Source organism: Electrona antarctica, assembly GCF_951216825.1.
Source record: "Electrona antarctica genome assembly, chromosome: 9".
Taxonomy (NCBI): domain Eukaryota; kingdom Metazoa; phylum Chordata; class Actinopteri; order Myctophiformes; family Myctophidae; genus Electrona; species Electrona antarctica.
In genome coordinates this window covers 35,533,644-35,556,037 of record NC_136790.1, presented here as the reverse complement: position 1 = coordinate 35,556,037, position 22,394 = coordinate 35,533,644, and the positions used below count along the sequence as shown (strand labels likewise).

The 22,394-nt window shown below is 42.9% G+C and overlaps 1 protein-coding gene across 1 annotated transcript in view; it reads left to right on the top strand.

Annotated features, from left to right (window-relative positions):
* col7a1 (collagen, type VII, alpha 1) overlaps positions 1-17,723 on the top strand; it is a gene marked incomplete at its 5' end in the record, with an annotated part of 133,831 nt that extends 116,108 nt beyond the window's left edge. The window contains 12 exons of the mRNA XM_079510675.1: positions 832-885; positions 1,637-1,699; positions 2,499-2,561; positions 2,697-2,813; positions 4,188-4,265; positions 6,403-6,456; positions 7,065-7,113; positions 11,689-11,778; positions 12,503-12,622; positions 14,661-14,816; positions 15,565-15,747; positions 17,161-17,723. Coding sequence (XP_079366801.1) covers positions 832-885; positions 1,637-1,699; positions 2,499-2,561; positions 2,697-2,813; positions 4,188-4,265; positions 6,403-6,456; positions 7,065-7,113; positions 11,689-11,778; positions 12,503-12,622; positions 14,661-14,816; positions 15,565-15,747; positions 17,161-17,177 — 1,044 coding nt within the window. The 3' untranslated portion in view covers positions 17,178-17,723. The remainder of the gene's footprint in view (positions 1-831; positions 886-1,636; positions 1,700-2,498; positions 2,562-2,696; positions 2,814-4,187; positions 4,266-6,402; positions 6,457-7,064; positions 7,114-11,688; positions 11,779-12,502; positions 12,623-14,660; positions 14,817-15,564; positions 15,748-17,160) is intronic.
* Positions 17,724-22,394: the final 4,671 nt, after the last annotated feature.

Here is a 22,394-nt window from a genome sequence, read left to right as displayed (position 1 = left end):
GCTATAAGCTTCTACCTATACCTTCTAGATCACGTTAAAAAATAATTATTTCTGTAATATCTAACTGAAAAGATCGAAATAAAACCATGTATTCAATATACATCACAAAAGTACTACCAGTAAGCTGCCGTGAGGGCGAGAAGCGACCTCGCCCTCGCTGAAACTACAGGTCTGGGAATACCCATATACGGACCTTTTTTTTAAATTGACGTTTCCGGGCCAGGTAGGGCGAAAAATGTGTGCTAATTAATAAAGCGAGACGGCGCCTTGGGCCAGCCGAGTTAGGGCCCAGGTAGGGCCGGGCCTTCATTTTCGGGCCTGTTGAGAACTCTAGTTTTCGCCGGCTGTCGGGTGCAGCTGCGCTAATAACTTTGGGGCGGTCCCATCTAGAGTTTGAATGGACAGGTATTAGTCAAAAGGGAGACATCGAAGAGGAAGGATGAGTGGGGAGGGATCAACATCTGGAATGTCAGAACAGGTCAGCTCCATATATGGAGATCTAAGGGTTTGAGGTTGGAGGTCAGATGTAGAGTTGCTGGCCGGCTCCATATATGCAGATCTAGGTGATGATCCGGTCTTCTCCATGTATGGCTATCCAGGGTTTGATGAGGTCAGTGTCGTGACCTTCATATATAGAGACGGCCATATATGGCCATATACGAGGCGTGACGGACTGACGTTACATGTAATTGAGACCCATTGGTTGCATAATATGATATATTTATATTCACTGGGTACAATAAAAAAAGAAGTTGTGTTTGCTTTTTGCCAAACATAATATACACACAATAAACAAAGGATATGAACAGTAATACATGTGCTTGTGTTCAGGGTGATGGTGGGGTTCATGGGCGCTCTGGCCTGCCAGGAAGGAAAGGAGAGCAGGTAAGAAAAGACCAGTGTGATTCCCAGTCTGTGGACTATGGGGGTATTGCATGTGCACTCCCAAATAAGTGGCAAAATAGGAACTTAAAACTATACTTTAATTAACCTAGCCGGAACACAATGGATTGAACCTCCGCACCATGGCAGACCATAGGGGTCTGCATAGCCTTATGCTCAGCTGCTCCTCGGCTGTGGAATGCTCTCCCTGACCATTGAGAGCACCACAGTCTGTTTAACGCTTTTAAAAGGGGATTAAAAACCTTTCTTTTTCACAAGGCATTTGCCTAGAAGATGGACTTATTCATGCGTTCCTTTGTGTGTTTTTAAACTTCAAAATATATATACGTCAAATATATATACGTGTGTGTGTGTTGCAAATAAAATGTACTGTTATTATTATCAATTGATTCATTATTTAAATAAACATGCACGCGGCCAACCCATCCTAACACGGCAGCCATTCTTAAGTGGTCAGTTGGGTGGGCTGCGAAATATATATTGAATGACACGCAGCAAAGGTTGACGTGATCGGGAATCAAACCCGCGACAGACTGTCAGGCAGAATTAGCAGGTGCCCAGACGGCTATGTCAGCCGCCACCTTCGAGATTTCCATCAAGTGGGCCCTGATCCAGAAATGGTTGGGAACCCGCCAGGCCACAACGCATGTCTAAATACAGTATAACATTGCAATGTTCATATGGCTTGTTGTGTATTGGAGTGAGAGTAACGTATGCTATATCTGCTGTGCAGGGAGAACTTGGGCCTGCGGGGGCCCCTGGAGCCCCAGGGAAAGAAGGACTGATCGGCTCCAAGGTATATGAATACCATGCTTTAGCATGGTCTTCCTATTATGTGATTACATGTACAGGTTTATAATTAATAATTATTACATCATTAGATATAATAAATAACTATATAATTATATATTTTTTATTTTCACTGCACGACACGACACTGTCATACGATTAAGTATTACATTAACCTGTTGTTTCTTCACATCATCTTGACTTGACTTTTTTAATTGTTGTTGTCGGGCAGAAACTTTGTAGCTGCACGTTTCCAATACCCTACTTCGTCATACAAGAGTATCGTGCAAAAGTAGAGAAAATAGCCGATAACACAACGCAACGCCTTGTGAGCATTGTAGATCTATTCTTTCTATTTTTGAAAATTGTTTAAAGTCAAAGTGGTTAACCCATTTAAATCCTTTCACTTTGAAAGAGTATATATTCAAAGATTTGCGCCACATTTTTACGATTTAAAAAAAATAGCAGACATACACGAGTGGCGCGCTATGAGCTTGTAGATCTGATATTTTTCAATAGCTAAATTATAACATAATGTTTAAAACACCAAAAGGGGTTCCCGCCCAAAATGGGTTAAGTGTCTCTTAAGAATGTGATATAATAACTACATTGGATCCATTGGAACGCAGGTTATTTTTTACATTTCCTGACAAGTAATGGTTTTAGACATACAAGGTTTACAGCTAACAGCGACGATATGTATTTCATGACCATGTGACATCATGGCGATGGCTCCATGGAAGAACACAAATTGTTTGCCTGGTTAAATATACTGTTTCAAATAAAAGCCTTCTATGTCTGCGTAGGGAGATCGTGGTTTTGACGGCGTTGTGGGGGCAAAAGGAACTCAGGGAGAAAAGGGGGAAAGGGTGAGTTTTTAACCTCAAATGAACAGTGACTGTACTGTACTGATTTAATCCATTCTAAGCTGACTGCGGTGCACACATTGTGTGTATTCTTATTGCTTTACAACTGTACGTTATGTCCTGTCTTGTTTTATCCAGGGCCCCTCTGGTGTACCTGGCCCCCCTGGACCCAGAGGAGTGGATGGGGCTTCTGGTCTGACTGGCCCTCAGGGACCAGGTGGTGGTAAAGGCCCAGAGGGACTGCAGGGCCAAAAGGTAGCCCATAATACATACAGTACTATGGACAGATTTGAGCTTTCTCCTATGATCCATAGTGGTCTAGTGTTGATTTTGAAAGCAGATTTTGATGTAGTTTTAGTCATGGGCTTTTGAATATAATGTAATTTAGTTTTAGTCATATTTTAGTCATCTGAAAAGTTTTAGTTTTAGTCTAGTTTTAGTTGACTAAATATCATAAGATTGTAGTCGACTAATTCTACAGTTGATTTTGTTAAAATTTTATTTCGGTGGGCCATGGTGTCGTAATGCCTGATTTTACACTTGGTTGCATGCTGATGTGAGCTTGTAGATCTGCTATTTTCAGAGCGCAACACTGGAGCTCAACCAAACATAAAATTACTTTTAGTTCTACTGGATCACTTCTCCACTAGTCCCTCCCTGACAAAATTGTGAATATATTTAGTCTATCATTTAGTCATCATAGCTTAGTTTTTATTTAGTTTTTGTCTAACCGAATGTTCTTTTTTAGTATTTGTGTTTTTCCTCAAAGCTAATCGATTTTCTCTCAAAGCTAATTGATGCGCTCAGTGCACTATGAAGTACAGATTGCCATGGCATCAGCTAATGGGGATCCTTTTCAAATGAACAAATAAGCTGGGAGCTACATGAGGGGCCTTGTCTGTGCAGATAAAGCGTTTTATGAGCAGGGAGCACTTTGAATATCATGTCTAGCAGCAGAGTTAATTGAGGTCGGGTGCTGGGAAAAGGAGCGCTGCAGCGTCTTTACCATAGCAATGCATGACAGACAGGCTGGCAGCTCCAAAAATGCATTATTGTTGTCAATTTGTAAACAATTATTTAAGAAAAAAGTGAAGACATTCAACTAATTCAACATTTTTTGGTTGAATTAGTTGAATTACACTCTTACATTACATCAGTGGTTCTCCAAGTGGGGTCCGGGGACCCCCATGGGTCTTGTTTGGCCATAACTGCTGAACCTTAGTTCGTACAGTCAATATTCTTTCCCTGGATTCCTTGGATCGCGACGCACTCCCTCTGTAGGCAATGCCCATTTCTACCTGGCATTTAAGATTAAGATTTTCCTTTTTTCCAACATCTCTCAGATTTTGTAAATCGGTACACATTATCTCTGGAGTCTTATGATCGAGAAGTATCAGTCAGATTTTTCATATTCCATTCTGATTGACTTCCAAAATGTTGCGGGCCGTGGATAACAAACCAGCGGAGCTCTGTGCTCAGAGGAGCGTACTATTTGAGTGGTAACTCGTAATAGCTTCTACTGATCTCCCATGTATTTGTAGGGCAGTTAGCCATGCTATTTAAATGTTATGGTAGCACTGAATTGTGGATCAAAACAATGTATAATATAACAATGTGATTGTGTGTCAGGGAGAGAGAGGACCACTTGGACCTGCCATGGTGGGCCCTCGGGGAATCCCTGGGATACCAGGAGAGAGAGGAGTGCACGTGAGTGTCACGCTTTGTTTTGTTTTTGAGCGGTGCACACTGCTCCAATGACTGGCTTTGTATGTCCCTACGTGTCTATGTCCCCATGTATGTTTGTTTGGGGTATGAACTGCAATACCTACTATTACAATAAAAGTATAAATAATAAATAAATTAAATACATTTAAATAAATAAAACTAACAATAGAAATAACACCTCTGTGAAGTGAGGGGCGCTCTTATCATCGTACATCATTCATTGTTAGTGGGAATAAAAAATTTGTGTAGGACGAAAATAGCCGATTTGCTCGTCTACATATGACGTAAATTCTCCATTCATTGTTAATGGCATTTAGTGTTTATGTTAGGACAAAAATACAGATTTTCGGCCTGGGCCATAGCTCAGTGGTCCAGGCACCTTGGCTGGCAATCCAGTCTGGCAGTGTGCCGCGGGTTCGACTCTCGCCTTTACTGCATGTCTTCCCCCCCATCTCTCTCCCCATTTCCTGTCAGCCTACTGTCTGTCCCTCCATAAAAAATAAATAAAATAAAGACCGAGGAGAGCCAGGCCTGACGGTCAGTGCATCGCTGCTCCCTCCCGGCCCCTGGCCAACAGACACACACCTGCACGCAGTACAGCCCTCAGTGTTCATTTAACAGCTCCTTTTGGGTCCATATTGTACACTTTCAGGGTATCACTGAGGATTTGACTTCACACGCACGCATGACACACATGACACACATGAGACATCAGACGTGAGGATTAGCCTTGAGGACTTGAAGATAAAAGGACTTGAGGATAAAAAGTGAGGATAGAAAAGTGAAGATGTTAATTGTGAATGGCCAGAATGAGATGATGTATGATGATAAGAGTGCTTAAAAGAGCGATAAAATTGGTAAAAATAAATAGTCACACCTGTGTGAAGTGAGGGGCGCTCTTATCATCATACATCATCTCATTCTGGCCAATCACAATTTTCGTCCTCACTGTTCCTTTTTCACTTTTCTGCCATCACTTTTAGCTTCAATATATACTTTGCTCAGCCAATCAAATCATTGCTATGGGGTGATCAGCCAATCACAAGCCAATGTTTGTCTTCACACAAACCCGGAGAACTGGGCATAAGAGGGCTAGTGCCCCTCAAAAATCTGTTTAGTGTTTACTAAACAGCTGGGGAGATGGAGTGGCCCCTGTTGCTGAACAAACACTATATAGCAATGATCAGAATATAATAAGAAAATACCTTTCTCCCCACACTTTCTGTCACTGATTTATTTCCTTCGTGTCATTTTATTTTCTATTGTGTTATGTTTTGACAATGCATGAGTTCCAGTCATTTGTTTTTAATCAGCGATGCTATAATGAGGCCAGAGAATTGCTGTGAATCCACCCGCCACTCACCTGATAATGTACATTGTGCTGACTACACTTATCCACCCGCCACTCACCTGATAATGTACATTGTGCTGACTACACTTATCCACCCGCCACTCACCTGATAATGTACATTGTGCTGACTACACTTATCCACCCGCCACTCACCTGATAATGTACATTGTGCTGACTACACTTATCCACCCGCCACTCACCTGATAATGTACATTGTGCTGACTACACTCACCTGATAATGTACATTGTGCTGACTACACTCACCTGATAATGTACATTGTGCTGACTACACTTATCCACCCGCCACTCACCTGATAATGTACATTGTGCTGACTACACTTGACACACGCTGACCAAATGCATGAACAATGTGTTCTTCAGGGAGGCAGAAATTAAGTTATTATTGTCATCTGAGGCGTGACAACTTTATATGCTAATATGACTGTGGCTCAAGCATGGCAGTGTATCTTTCCAGCTCAGAACGCTGATCGTATATGATGATCATTTTAGAAAGATTTCGATTTATTTTCAAGAGAGCCAAATTCTGGTCCTGAGGGGGAAAGCATGATCAACTGCAATTTTGCTAATCAGCATAATTCACTGTTGCATAACTGTTCCGCTGATTAAACCACACATTTGTATTCTGTTGCTGAACCGTACCTTGCTGCTCTCAGTCTGGACTGAGCACATTTTCTGCTCTGTGTTTTTTTTTCTGTAAGCGCTCTATATGACTTGTGGTGTGCGCCGTGTGATCTGTCTGTGTTCCAGGGAGAGCTGGGTCCAGATGGAGCCAAGGGAGACCGAGGAGAGCCAGGCATGACGGTCAGTGCATCGCTGCTCCCTCCCGGCCCCTGGCCAACAGACACACACCTGCCCGCAGTACAACCCTCAGTGTTCATTTAACAGCTCCATTTGGGTCCATATTGTACACTTTCAGGGTATCACTGAGGATTTTACTTCACACGCACGCACGCGCACACACACACACACACACACACACACACACACACACACACACACACACACACACACACGTTATTTGAACCATAATCCATTACAAACATACTGATAATGTATTATTATTAACACTGTATAATTGTAGTTAACAGCACTCCAAAATACACCATTTTATACCAATAATCACAACACATTGTTGCAGAAGAAAGTCTCTGTGAGACTAGTGTCTATTATGAAGTATTATGATATAAGTAATTATGAAAAATGTATATATGACTTTATAATGACTTGACATCAATATTTATTAGTGCTCATATCTGTAATTATACAGTATTATTATAAGCGGATTACAATGCATTATAAGTATGTTTAAATAATGCATTATAGACTCCATAGAATGTGTTATCCAATTGGTAAAGGAAGCACGTCTATATCTGATCTTACTTGCCCTCATTCTCTCATGCTGCATTCAGGAGGATGAGATCCGAGAATACGTTCGCACTGAGATGAGTCAGCACTGTGGTGAGTCTAACACAGTGCTCCTCAAACTCTTCTAGATCAGGGCCCACTGGAAGACCTCCGAGAGGTTGTGGTGATCTGACCGGCTGCTGTGTTAAGTGGTCAGATGAGTGGGCTGCATGCATGTATTTTCAGAGTTTAATGACGAACCAATCGATTGTGTTCCAGCTTGGATCAATCGAACATTAAATATTTTTTTAAATATATTATCATTCAAATCTTAGTGTTTTGCCAATTATTTGGGGTCCCACTTGCACTTGCAATATCCTCACAGGCCACAGCCCTGGTTTTCGGCAAAGATATTTGGTGTAATTGGTGCCTTATTCAAACTTAGGCCTAAACTTGAATAAGTAAAGTGTCAGTAGTTCTTAAAATCCCAGAAGGTTCCAGAGGGGTCTCCAACAAAATGAGGAACAGTTTAAACATAAGTGCTATCTTTAAAAATCTTTACAAAATCTTTTCTTATGAGTGTCCCTGACAGACACAAAATCTTTTCAAATTGGGGTCCAGGGCCAAATGCATATACTGTACCAGTATGGCGGTCCTTGACATGAAAACGTTTGAGATCTGCCAGACTAAGTTTCACAACTTCTGTTGAAATACTGTAATACACAGTGTAGTAGAGGACCTGGCTAAGATATGTATGCACTTCATTTAGGAGAGAATATCTCAACTGTTCTTGGCTAATATGACCCCCACGAACAACTTGGGAACTGTGAAAAAATCTCTATCCGGGACGAAATACCCGAAAATGACCACGCCCTTTTTAAAATGACCACTACTTCTAAACCGTTGGAGCTACACATTTTCTGAGGTGCTCAAAATGTTCAGAATACTCATGTTTGTTGAATCCGTGCCCAAGCCAGCAACCCTCCAGGTCATCATAGTGGCCAAATCCAGTATGGCCGCCAGTCCGCCACCTGAAAAAGGTTTTATCTAGAACTTTTGAACCACATGAGCTATGAATGCAAACTTGGTGTCTAAATCATGTTTTTTGACAATTAGAAACATTTTGGAATGATCATCTTTATGACTGGGTGTGGCTGAACCTCTATTTTGCATATTTCAAAGATGGCGACTATCTGACAATTTGTTTTACTTATTTTAACTTTGTCCTTTTTTGCAAACTTGGTGCCTATTTTGTGCTTTTTGAGCATTAGAAACACATTGGAATTATGAAAAGCTGGAATCCTTTGCACCTCGATATATAGTTGTATGATCAGGACAAAAAAAAGGTCTTCTCCGTGATGAATCTAAAGGACAGAGCGTGTGTGTGTGTGTGTGTGTGTGTGTGTGTGTGTGTGTGTGTGTGTGTGTGTGTGTGTGTGTGTGTGTGTGGGTGTGTGGGTGTGTGGGTGTGTTTGCTCGCGCATGTTTCCAATTTAAACATACTGTTAAAATGTGATACCGTTGACTAATGCTCAGCATAAATTATTTAGCTATTATGCTCTTAGCTCTTATGCTATTATTGTCTTGTTTCAATAAAATTACATCTGTAGTTTACACATTTATGTTTTAGAGATAGTCAGAAAGACAGGAAGCAGAGCTGGAGGTAGCAGAGACTAAAATGTTGAGGTTCTCTCTGGGAGTAACAAGGATGGATAGGATCATGAATGAGTACATCAGAGGGACAGCACATGTCAGATGTTTTGGAGATAAAGCCAGAGAGGCCAGACTGAGATGGTTTGGACACATACAGAGGAGGGATAGTAAGTATATCGGTAGAAGGACGCTGAGGTTGGAACTGCCAGGCAGGAGGCCTAGAGGAAGATCAAAGAGAAGATTTATGGATATAGTGAAAGAGCCCTTTCAATAAAGCCCTTTGAATTGAATTGAATTGAATTGAATTGAATTGAATTGAATTGAATTGAATTGAATTGAATTGAATTGAATTGAATTGAATTGAATTGAATTGAATTGAAATATTGGAGGCAGACTAGCATGGTTAAGTTATGGTATTTTTTCCCTTTCTTCCCCCTAAGCATCTTATAAGAGCACAACTTCCTATGATGTGGTTTTAGACCTTCATTCAGCCCAGGACAATGAAGGACAGATGAAACCATTGGACGACAAAACTAGCTAATGGCTGTAGACGGAGAATTCTTTCTTTGGTGTAATGGACAGCAGCCACTTGAAGAGGGCAGTTTTCTTTGATGTTGCAAGAAAGATGTATTGGCGTTGCTCTGCGGCGACATGGGCATAAGGGCTACGCTTGATGTCTAAGACAAATTTCTCTACAAAAACAGCTGAAGTACCGGAACTTGAAAAGCTGCATTATTCTGAAAGGAAAGAGAAGTAGACATGTCTGGCTGTTTTTTTTCTTTGTACCATGAAAAGGTCTTTAATACTTTTACTTTTGATACTTAAATACATCTTAACACCAGATACTTTTCTTAAGTAGTCTACATATGATGTGAGCTACCTCTCTCTGTGTGTGTGTGTGTGTGTGTGTGTGTGTGTGTGTGTGTGTGTGTGTGTGCGTGCGTGCGTGCGTGCGTGCGTGCGTGCGTGCGTGCGTGCGTGCGTGCGTGCGTGTGCAGGGCTGGACAGGGTCAAAAAGGAAATGGAATGGAGAAAATAAAAGAAATGTATGGAGCGGCCCATTCATTGGGTGGCCCACCGGCATATGCCCTGCACGTCAAGTGGCCAGTCCAGGCCTGAATTTACTTTTACTCTTGAATACTTAAGTACATTTAATAGCATATCATTTTTCACTCTTACTCAAGTAACATTTTGACTGAGCTACTTTTACTTGTAGTGGAGTAAATCTGAACAGGTCGTATTTGTAAGTACTGAGGTCGAGTACTCTGTCCACCTCTGGTAAAATAGAGGTTCAGCCACACCCAGTCATACAGATAAGCATTCCAAAATGTTTCTAAATGTCAAAAAACATGATTTAGACACCAAGTTTGCATTCATCTGGTTCAAAAGTTGTAGACAAAACCTTTTTCAGGTGGCGGATTGGCGGTCATATTGGATTTGGCCACAATGATGACCTGGAGGGTTGCTGGCTCGGGCACGGATTCAACAAACATGAGTTTTCTGAACATTTTGAGCACCTCAGAAAATCTGTAGCTCCAACAGTCCAACAGTTTAGAAAATAGAGCCATGTTTGATCATTTTAAAAAGGGTGTGGTCATTTTCGAGTATTTCGTCCCGGATAGAGAATTTTTCACAGTTCCCAAGTTGTTCGCAGGGGTCATATTAGCCAATAAAAATTGAGATATTCTCTCCTAAATGAAGTGCATACATATCTTAGCCAGATCCTAGACTAGTGGAGCAGTTTGTTTAACCTGACCTTTCTTTTTCTTTTGCCAATCCTTTCTACACCCTTCCTGTCCATCTGCCCGTGCCCCAGCATGTGGAGGTGAGTAAACTGCTGCACTGCAGCAGGTGGGACAAGGTGACACAAGGGCAAGACTTATGTTATGAGTCACAGAGAGGAACCTCCATACCTTTTAGCTGTCATTTACTGTATTTTTTACCCAGAAACCTCCTCTTGTGGCTCCACATTTCCCTCATGCTCAGTTGCATCTGCCACTGCAAATATCCTGAGTGTGTCTGAGAGTGTGCAAATAGAACCCAGGAGTCAATTTGTATGCTCTGCAAAAATCCTTGAGTGTGTCTGAGAGTGTGCAAATAGAACCTAGGAGTCTATTTGTACGCTCTTAGAGTTTAATTGGCTTTGTTGCAATCGATCTGTGTCTTGAGGCGTTATACAGATTACACAGCAAGATACTGTAAGAAAAACATTTTTGCGTTGGTCCTTCTTTGTCACCTGTATCATTTAGGAATCTATAATTAACCACATTGTTTTTATGATCTTAAATGTAGCCTTTAATTTCCACGATTGATTGATTTTTATTTGTTAGGTTTTGTTTTAATGCATATATATACAGTGTATATATATATATATATATATATATATATATATATTTGTACATAATTATAATCTGTCAAAAGGATTAAAAAAAAATCTTGATAGCTTCCATTAGCTTGATACTTGATAGATTTCTACTTGAGTGTAAAAGTGTGTGTAAACAGAGTAGACTGTGGGGGGACAGTGCCATGTTTTGGGCGCTGTCTATCAGTGTTGTCTCCTGCTTCTCATGCAGACCAAATGTTTCTCTATATTGTAAAGAAAATTATAGTATTTCAGTTAAGACCAGTTTAAAGTGGCCACACGTCTGGCTGTAGAGGCCCCGTATGTATGTAATTTTGTGTACAAGCCATCAAGAGTATATAAGTTTGCAGGATCAAGTCAAACCATGGAAGTCTCTTGGAAAGTCAGTTAATGTGCTATTCATCATCATCTAAAGTACTCTAATCTCATAATCTCACGGTTAACTGGAGTTTCTGTTGGAATGCTGGAAGTATCGGTGGTGGCTCATCATTGCTGTGTCTAAATGTCTTACTAGCACGATGTTCTTCCCCTTTGCCCTGTATGTTGGCTGTCTGTATCTCTGTCTCACACATCCTCCGGACCCTCTTGCTCCCCCGTATCCCTTCTCTGTTGCTGTGGTGCCCCTTCCCACTTCCTGTGTTTGCCCTCTCCTTGTCCTGTCTGGTTTCTCTCAGGTTCAGCCACAGAACCTCAGTCGAGGACCGTGGTCAGGGGCCAGGCCCGGCCCGCAACAGAGGTCCCACTGACCCTGAGGGGGGATGCGGGTGAGTGTGTCTGTTCCCACACTGTCTTATCTTCTCGTCAAACCGTTTCGCTCTTTGTGTCCGTCAGTCGTTTTCTAACAATCCATTTTTAACAGGGTGTTGCTTTGTCTGGAGACCTCTGAACAAGTGGGTGGTTTTCTCATTAAGAAAACAGAGGACTCCATTTTGTGTGTTTGTCCATTCATCTCCTTATGAGAAGGAATTATCCAGGCATTGTTTATGGGTGGGGGGTGTGTCTCGGTTCCTGAGACGTGGTTGATTTATGTAATTCTGACCTTTACCTTGATGGTGACGATAAACTTTTAACCCAAAAGTTAAGTTACGTGAAAATGCACCCATTTGTTACCAAGGTTGACCTTGATCATGGCCATGATCACCTAAAAAATGTAATGATCTTTTCAGGGCATCATTCCCACCACGTTTTTCGAGTTAATTGGTTCGCACACAAACAGGACCGATTACAATACCCTTCCACATGTGCTTTTGGAGAGGGTGATGACATGGAGTAGGTGTGGTGAATGAAGCTGGTAGGAGATTTCAGCCTTGCTACTCAGAGCTTGAAGCTTGTTCGACTAAATTGACAATTTTCTATATTGACTGTCTATAGTCACACTGCAGCAATTTTGCTCTTACTTCAGGGGGTGGAAACCCCCCCCCCCACTCACCACCACCACCCTAATGCCCCGTGAATATGGTGAACTGGGAATTTGTATTCCTGTTTCAGGACGCGAGCTGCGTGTGGTTGTGAACACCAACGACCCAGACTATGAGCACATCTACTCCATCGAGGCCTACGACGAACCCAAGGAGCAGCTGCTTCACTTCATTTCTAACCAGAGTGCCGGTACTGTATAAAGCAGGGGTTCTCACACTTTCTTTGGCTCTGGTACCCCTTGCAGGGGAGAAATTAGTAGTAGTACCTCATCCTCGCAACACCGATAAGCAATAAGCATATACTTAACAACCACGTGTACATTTAGATGCCATTGGAACTATTTGTACTAGTCATAAACAGAATCCTACTACAATATGTGCCAATAGTCATTTTATTCAAATCGATTGTGTGTGAAAACTGACAGCACACTTTTCAATTAGATAAACACAATTGTGATGATACAGCATACAAATAAATTAGAATTATTTGGTGGACCCCCTGGATATCCGCAGACCCCACTTTGAGAACCGTTGGTATACAGCAGGGGTTCTCAACGTTTTTGGCCGGGGACCCCCGGAAATGCTTTGGCAACGTCTCGGGACCCCCGCCCCGCCCTCTCCCGACCCCCAATATAAATTGACTGCTACAATAACCTTAAACCATTTTGGGCGGGAACCCCTTTTGGTGTTTTAAGCATTGTTATAATTTAGCTATTTAAAAATAGCAGATCTACAAGCTCATAGCGCGCCACCGAGTGGCGCGCTACGAGCTTGTAGGTCTGCTATTTTTTTTAAATCGTGAAAATAAAAATAAAAAAAATAAATCTTTTTTTCTTTTCTTTTTTGAAAATAATTTGGGGACCCCCTAAAATAATTTGGCGACCCCCCGAGGGGTCGCGACCCACGGGTTGAGAACCCCTGGTATACAGCATTAGATCCTTCATGCACCGTACACCGCTGGTTCTCAACATGTGGTCCAGGGAACCCCAGGGGTCCTTGGGGGAGTTCCGGAGAGTCCCCAGCTAAATGATTAATACCTGTAGTTAGGGACCAAATGTACCCTGATGGGGTTGTACAAATGGAGAGAAATGGAGCCTTACCAGTCCATATACTTCCATTTGTACAGTCTCGGAATTAAATTAATGTTGATGGGGGTCTAATGTGTATCGAACCTTGAAATGAAAAAGGTTGAGAATCATTGCCGTATTGTCTCCTGACCTGGCTGAGCAGGGTTGCCAAGTCTGCTTATTTGTTTTTTTCCAGAGTTGCGGGAAAAAAGGACGAGACGCGGGTTTGCGTTTTTTTCGGCTTGTTTTAAAAATGCGGTGGCTTGTTTCGAAAATTCAACATTTATTTCATGTATAGGCCTACTATAATTCCCCATAGGTTTGAGAAGTAGTGTGAATCCCATTGAGTGAAAGAATGGGTCTGGTGTCTCTACTTGAGCCCTGGCTCAAGTATGTATGTCATTTTATAATAAATGACCAAAACATAAAATCATACAGTAAACATACAGTATTTATAATGATAAATGCATCAAATCTTTTTTTTATTTTTTATTATATGAACATATTATTGGGCTTATTTTGCCTTGTAGTTAGGTAAAGTTAGCTTAAGTTGTGGCAAATCTGCAAAAAAAATGCTTACCACTAGCTTTCTTCACAGATGTGTTCATAAAGGTGTCTACTATCATAGACACCTAGGCTTGTTTTTCGCTTGTTTTTGGAGGTGGGTTGACTTATTTCTCTCATGAGAGTTGGCAACACTCATCCTGAGCCCAGTCCAGCACTATTGTTCAGTGTCATCCCTCAATCACTGCCCAGTGTGCCCACACCCTGTCTCTCGCTGTCTGCTGCACGAGCCCACAGCGACCAGTCTCTGACCTTTGATGTTGTTGTGTGTCTTCCATGTAAATATCATGTGTGTCATATTAGCCTAGTTGAGCCAGATTTATGCCTTATTGTACGATTGTGTCACGAGCCCACAATGGCTGATCTACAAGCTCACATGTCGTGCGGATGCAACGCATGTGACGCCATTGTATGACAGATCATGATTTAGCTATTATGTTGCCACTTGCCAGTCCTGTCTGGACTAATTGTGTAATGTGTCATTCAATGTACAGTAATCATCTGATAGATGTGTTTGCTGCTTGCGTGTTTTTTGTTTGTTTGTTTGTTTGTTTGTGTGTGTGTGTGTGTCTGTGTTGTATTGTATTGTATTGACAGGTGAGGCTGTAAAAATCGAAACTCAGAAAACAGCCAAAGTTGAACCAAAGAAATCACCCAAAGTCATTGTTCAGAAAGCATTCACACTTAACCCTGTGAAAGCGGTTGTACCGCGACTTGGGTCGGTCAGGTCCAAGAGGGAGGTGACAGAGGAAGGTAAACAACTCACATGGTCCTCTTGTGGGCCTCTGGAGGTGTCAGTTCTGCCTCTTCTGGGCCTCTGGAGGTGTCAGTTCTGCCTGCTTGCCTGTTGACTGCATGTCCGTCTCTGCATGCCTCGCGGGCTTGCTGGCTTCGTTGCTATCGACCCGTGTCTTGACTTGGAGGTATCATGTGCATCCAGGTTACACAGCAAGATGAGAACAACACAATACATTTTGTTTTGCTTGGTCTTTCTTTGTCCCCATCAGTCTAATGTGTCTATAATTATGGTAATTTACATTATTATTGTTATACATGATTATAATTAGTGTTCTACCGGTCTCCTGTTGCCGCTTACATGCTCTGAAGCACAACGTGTTGCTTGCCGAAAAGAACTCATTTTCAAGCTGGAAGCGTGCATAGCATAATACGTTGTTAGCTTGAAGAACATCTGTTATTTTCGGCCAGCGACATCCATCTACGGAGTTAAGTATGAATCTTGCATGCATTAATGCTTCCCAGGCTCAGCTCCTCCACTTTGACTTGCCTATCTTCTCATCCTCCTCCGTGTGTGAGTGTGCGTGCTTGCGTGTGTGTGTGTGTGTGTGTGTGTGTGTGTGTGTGTGTGTGTGTGTGTGTGTGTGTGTGTGTGTGTGTGTGTGTGTGTGTGTGTGTGTGTGTGTGTGTGTGCACCTGTGCACCTGTGCACCTGTGAGCGTGCCATTGGTGTGCACTGAATGTGTGTTTTGTTTTGTTTTTGCAGCGCCAGCAGACCCGTGCCTGCTGCCCATGGACGAGGGGAGCTGCAGTCGCTACACCATGCGCTGGTACTTCAACCAGCAGGTGCTGGCCTGCAGGCCATTCATCTACAGTGGCTGTGAGGGCAACGCCAACCGCTTCATCCAGCTGGAGCAGTGTGAGGAGCGCTGCCTTGGGGAGTTCACAGGTACACACACACACACACACACACACACACACACACACACACACACACACACACACACACACACACCATGTGCACACACATACCCACATGAACCTTAGCAGTGCCGCCACTAGGCACATGCACAGCATGCACTATGCGCAGGGCACCACGCCGAAGGGGTACTAAAATGCACCAAGCTGGTCCTCGTAATAATAATTATCTCTGTGGCTCCACGACCACAGGGGGGTGGGGGACACCACAAAATATATTATTCGTAGGGCACCCAAATGGTCAACAGCGGCTCTGAAGCTTAGCCTCTGGGGTGCTTAGACAGAGATAAATAGGTGAACATTCTGTGAAAATATAGTAGAAGTAAAAAGTAATGAAAATTGGAAATACTCCAGTAAAGTCAAAATACCTGTTTCGACAGTGTTTCGACATTAAAGTCAACATACAGAAAAAATTATACTTAACACCCTCCGCGCCATTGCCGACGATTAAAGTCAGCCTAATTTTGATAGTGACGCTTATCGCCATTGCCGACGGCCTCCGGCAATTGAGCTTTTATAGCGCGTTCGATTGCTCGAGCCAAAATGCTACTCACGTTAGCCGGTTAGCTAGCTGTGTTGTTAGCACAGAACTGGATCGCCCATCTTAGATCGTCGTCGCCATAAGCATCCATTCTATCCATTTCTTTCAATCGCCTGTAACTCCTATTCCTTGTCCCAGATGGCATTTTTGGTCAAAACAGCGTTTCTTTGACGGCACAGAGCTGACAATCTAGAGCTCTCCGGAGCTCCGGCCTGCATTCACATTGTAAACAAGGCCCATCCAGCTGTGTGAAAACTCCTAACGTATAGGACTACCGGTTGTGGACCGGAAATGGCGGATTTTCAAAATAAGAGCTCAAATTAAAAAAATGCTGGCGTGAATTAGATCCTAATTTTTCAATAAATGATAGCGGTCTAAGTGTTAAGGGGCCTTTCTATGTGGAGTTTGCATGGTCTCCCCGTGTCCCCTAGGGTAGGTACCCTCACAAAAAACATGCAGTAATCCTGGTCTCTAAAACTACCTCCCCCTGGCCAACCGGGGCGCCTGATGGAGGGGAAAGGAACTGGTCGGAATAACGCGTTCCTTCCACGCGCTATGTCCGGCTGGGGAAACTCTCCCCTGTCAGGTGAAAAGAAGCCTTGGACTCCTCATGCATAGAAGGAAGCATGAGGTCAGTCCGCTGCCCCCCAGGTTGGCAGAGGAAGTGTAGTGCCCAGGATCACATTAGACACCAGGTGAAAAAATGGGTTGCAAAATCGTGGGATAAAAATTTGATAAAAATTGTTCTTTTTTTACTAAAGTGCAGTACTTGAGTAAATACACATACATACGCACACACACACACACACACTTACATATGCACAAACTTTGTGTGTTTTACAGGCGAAACAGGCCGGTGATCCAGCCCGAGCCCTGGTCATCTCTTCTCAGCGTCATAAACCATGCTGTATAAAGACTGACAAGGGCTTGAAAATGTTGCGTTGATAGATCAATATCTTGGCCAAAATTTGCTTTTGTCTATTTATTATTTCCATTTAAATCCTGAACTTTACCCCAGTCTTATTCATTTTTATGTCTATTTCGACAGTAATGTAGCTTTTGAAACTGACTGTTGATGCACACAGACAATGATGAGACTGTTCGTTATGTGTACAGATATATACTGTTTGTATAACTCTTGTTTTTATTATGAATGAAGACTAAAGCACTATTATGTACTGTACATAGGATTTCTTTTTTTATTGGGGAAAGTATTTTTTGTTTGTTTGTATTGGGAAAGCTAGCTGCATGTCTTTGTGCAGGAGAAATTGTGCTATTTTAAAGTATTTTTATACTGTATATTGAAGGTGGAAATGGTTTTATTAACATGGCGGGTGTTATGACTTCCAAATACTGTATGGTCTCTCCATTGTATTGGTAATAAAAAACAAAATTAATAAAGTAAACAGATATTTTTATTTTCTCTGGTTTTAGTAAGTAGTAGACTCAAGACTCAAGCTTAGATCATTTGTATATCAAATTTGTTGTAGGCATACAGATGTGTACCCACACATGCCTGCCTGCGTGCGTGCCTGCCTGCGTGCGTGCGTGCGTGCGTGCAAGTGTGTGCGTGCACGGCAAGTGTGTCTTTGTGGATGATTTGAATGTTCTAATTCCGTCCGAATGTTTTATTAATGACATTTTCCGCTTGTTTGCCATGACTCCTCCGTGCTCTCTGCCCTCTGCTCGTTGAACTGTGGCCTGCTGGGCTACACTGCAGGAGACACTTGTGCCCCGTCAACTTAACCACTTAAAGCCCCAGCATCCGGATTTTGGGGAAAGCAAATGTTTATTTGACCATTTGATATACAGGTCCAGGCAATGGCTTTGTGAGGAATAAAATGAAATGAAAAGTGCACAGTCTTGTCTGTCACATCACATGCTACCAAGGTGGGGGGAACGTTTTATTAACCAGCCCACATGCAGACAACATTACATTCACAGAAAGCGCCCAATGATGGAACCGCAGAATTTTCGATTAACTGTTATATTATAACTATATAATATTGATCGATTAACTATTAACATCCCTACTCACAATGCTTCGCATGTCGACAGCGCTGCTAGTGTAGCACTAGTCCATGGAATTTTTTTATTCCACCTATACAACATATACAGTATGTATGCGTTCATATGTTCATTCACAGAATCTCTGCTGTCTGTTGGTCTGTCTATCTGTCCCGGGCATAACGCAACCACCGTTTGACCAACTGAGTCCAAAATGCACCCTTGGGTATGTAACAGTAACAGTATACAAATGGACCTGTAAGGGTTTCATTTGTACACTCGGAAATAAATTCAGTGCTGAGGATTTTACAGCGTAACTTGGTGTTCCAGTTATAAGATCCAAACCATCACACTTTAAATGTTAAGATCAACCTACTGTGTGTTCTTTTTGGAATAGCCAATTGCACATTCTGCATATTGTTTGGTGTGGACTGGAGCTTGGTGGCTTGACTTCTCTACACTGTGTATAGCACACCCTTTAATTGGCTCAAGCTCTGCTCTGCCCTGGTGTGTGTGTGTGTGTGTGTGTGTGTGTGTGTGTGTGTGTGTGTGTGTGTGTGTGTGTGTGTGTGTGTGTGTGTGTGTGTGTGTGTGTGTGTGTGTGTGTGTGTGTGTGTGTGTGTGTGTGTGTGTGTGTGTGTGTGTGTGTGTGTGTGTGTGTGAGTGAGTGAGTGAGTGAGTGAGTGAGTGAGTGAGTGAGTGAGTGTGTGTGTGTGTGTGTGTGTGTGTGCGCGTGCGTGCTACTGTGCAAGCGCACTTGCCCATGGTTTATATACTCCACATATGTGTTCCTACATCCTACATACAGCCTCCGTCATTGATCTCAACAGCAATAACCAGTCAGCTTAGACATCAGATCCTGCACAGCACAATCTTCTATACTCTTAGAATGGATGACAGGATTGCTATTGCAATGCAGTGCAGTGTGTAGTGGGTTTTGTGTTCTGTGTGTGTGTGGAGCCCCCCCCCCCCCCCTGGGGCTGTTATCCCACAAGCCCTGCAAGCTTGAGACTTTTTGGTAAATCTGCCTGCAAGAGACGGGCAGCTGGGGGGAGGTTTCAGACAGAAAAGTTTGATAAAATGTATAATCACGTGTAGCCTAATTGCCATGCAGACTCTGTTACCTTCGGGGGTACTATCGCCTGTGTGTGTGTGTGTGTGTGTGTGTGTGTGTGTGTGTGTGTGTGTGTGTGCGCGCGCGCGCGGGCGCGCATGTGTGTGCGGGTGCGTGCATGCGTATATGTTATGTCTGTTTCTGGTCTGGTATAACCCAGTAATTGAAATTACAGGGTTGTCCTTCACAGATATGCACATGTGAGTTAGCGATGGAGCACTTGAGCTGTAATTTAATTTAAATTGAGCACCTGCCCAACAGTGGTGCACTTTGATGTTTTGGGGGGGGGGGGGGGGGGGGGGTTCTTGGATAAACGGTTACTGAGTCTTATGGAATTATCAAAAATGATAGAAGAAACTTTTTCATATTTTATAGTGTTTTATTTATTTATTTTTTACAATAAAACATATTTCCTGGAAAAATACACACAAGTTGGACAAACGCTGAATTGAGGTTAGATTACATTAGATGACCTTTCAAGGACACCTCAAAATGGCAGTGAGGCATCCGATTGCATTGCCATCATCATCTTCTAATGGTAGTGGGCTTACAGGCATCCATTGCCCATTCAGAGTGGCTCCATCTGTCTGTGTGAGCCAGTACTACAGCTCATATACTCAGGAGAATGCAGACACATGTTCGGGAGTTGTTCTTTTTTCCTTCAATAGTGACCTTGACTGTTTAAAGCCCCCAGAGCCATTGGCTGGCAGAGTACTAGAACGCTGCCAAGAGAACGGAACATGCCAATAAACCCTGTTTTATAATCTGTCTGTTCGACGGTGTCCCGCACCGCAGATAGAGCACATACAGGACTACAAGCTCAGTGGATGCATTGGGAGCTTGTAGATCTGATGCATTGGGAGTTTGTAGATCTGCGTTTTTTGGCATGGGACACCATCGTAGGGTGAAGTATAAATCAGGCTTAAGTCACGCACTTTTTATTTCCCTTTCTGGCTCTGATACACCCACCATCTCTCTCTCTCTCTCTCTCTCTCTCTCCCTCCTCTCTGTCTCTCTCTCTCTCTCTCTCTCTGTGCCGCCTACTCCCCTCTGCAAGTGCTGAGGCTGTTGCCATGGCAATGAAACATGTTAGAAAATATGCTCGATACCACTTTTCGCTTTTTGTCCATTTTGGCGTATGATGTGATCACTGCAACTTTGCTGCCATGTTTCCGGTTGCTTGCACAGTACATGTAAACCCCTGCTGGAGCAGAGGCCAGCATGCAGAACTTAGAGAGGTGTAAGTTTACCTGGTGTCAGTGTGCCCCCATCTATTTCTGCATTTCACAGCGTATATGTATATGCACGTGCGTGTGTGCGTGCGTGCGTGTGCGTGTGTCGGGGGGGCAGGTGGATTTAAATTTTAACCATACCCCCTTTTTGCCACCGGAATTCCCCTCCCATCCGGTGCTGTCTCTATTATTTATATATCTATGCTCAAACCGAGTGGAAGTGTGTAGGGCGAGTGGCGAGGAGCTAGTTTCAAAAAGGTCCGTTAACACGTCCCCATATTCTGGGGAGAAATTCACCAACAATAGCACATTTACAAGCTTGTGAGCTTATAGATTGCCTATCTTTGGCTAAGAGATTTGGTGTAGAGGGAAAATAAAATGGTAAATGGTGAATTTATATGCATGTTTATCTAAGGCGCTTTACAATTACATTCACTTCAACCATTCACACACACTCAGTCTCATACACCGACAGCAGAGAAAACCATGCAAGGCACCACCTGCTCATCGAGAGCAATTAGGCGTTCAGTGTCTTGCTCAAGGCCACTTCGACACTAATTCTGTACTCGGGGGTAGCCTGGGATCGAACTGGAGGCCGCTCCCCTGAGCCACTGCCACCGAACAAGCGCACATTATGTAGTATATAGAGGCCACTTATGTATCATGACTGTTAACTTTAGTGGTTAAAAGTTCAGTCCTTCATGTCATTCCATTCAGCAGTCAGAGTAATGCCAGTCTAAGCATTCACATCACTGATCAATCTGACCTCTTTGGTATCACATCAACTGACTGTCATTTCACAGAAAGCAATTACAACTACAAATGGTCATTATTACACACCATCTTCTCTCTCATTACCACTGGCCAAGTTCTGTTTTTTTCTTTTCCTGCATGAAAGATTTGTTTTTAATGTCTTGAAAAGTTTAAGCGTGGTGAGAGAAAGAGACATTTAATGAGAGCAGAATTTATTCTGAAGCATTGGCGCTACCTTGGCTTTACGGTTCACTGGTCCTGCATAAGGTTTCATTCCTTGGATAACATCAGCCTTTCTCGCATTTTGATGTTTATCTTTCTGGTGTGGTCTCTCCCTCTCTCACTCTCTTTTCATCTTCTCTCTCACTCCCTCTAGTATCTTTATCATACACTAAAAAAAGTGTTGTTGTTTATGTTGTTTAATTTGTATCCTGCTGCAGATGGGTTAACCATTAGCATATTCTCTTCATTATAGCGCCGATGATTATGGGCGACCTGAGTGCCAGAATGCCTCAGTGTTATTAAAAGGCTCTCTGGGGATATCTCAGACGCATGAGCCCAAATTAGCATACGCCATTTCTCATCTCTGCCTGCTGTCATTCAGGGACCCATGCTCCATTTCAATTTATGCCCGAACTATTGATAGCTTCAGTTTTATTGGGTTGTTTTAGTTACTCAGCTCTCCCCTGTGCCCTGTGCATGTATCTCTCTCTCTCTCTCTCTCTCTCTCTCTCTCTCTCTCTCTCTCTCTCTCTCTCTCTCTCTCTCTCTCTCTCTCTCTCTATAGAGGCAGTGGCTCAGGAGATGGAGCAAACAGACGTCTGTGGAACCGGAATGTTCCTGGTTCAATACCTCGCTCTTAACCTGGCTCTTGAGCTCAAGGACACCTAAATCCTTGAGCAAGAAAGCTCTCGTCCTAACTGCTCCCAGTGAGCAGGTCTGTGAATGATCACCTCTGCCGTCTGCGAGTG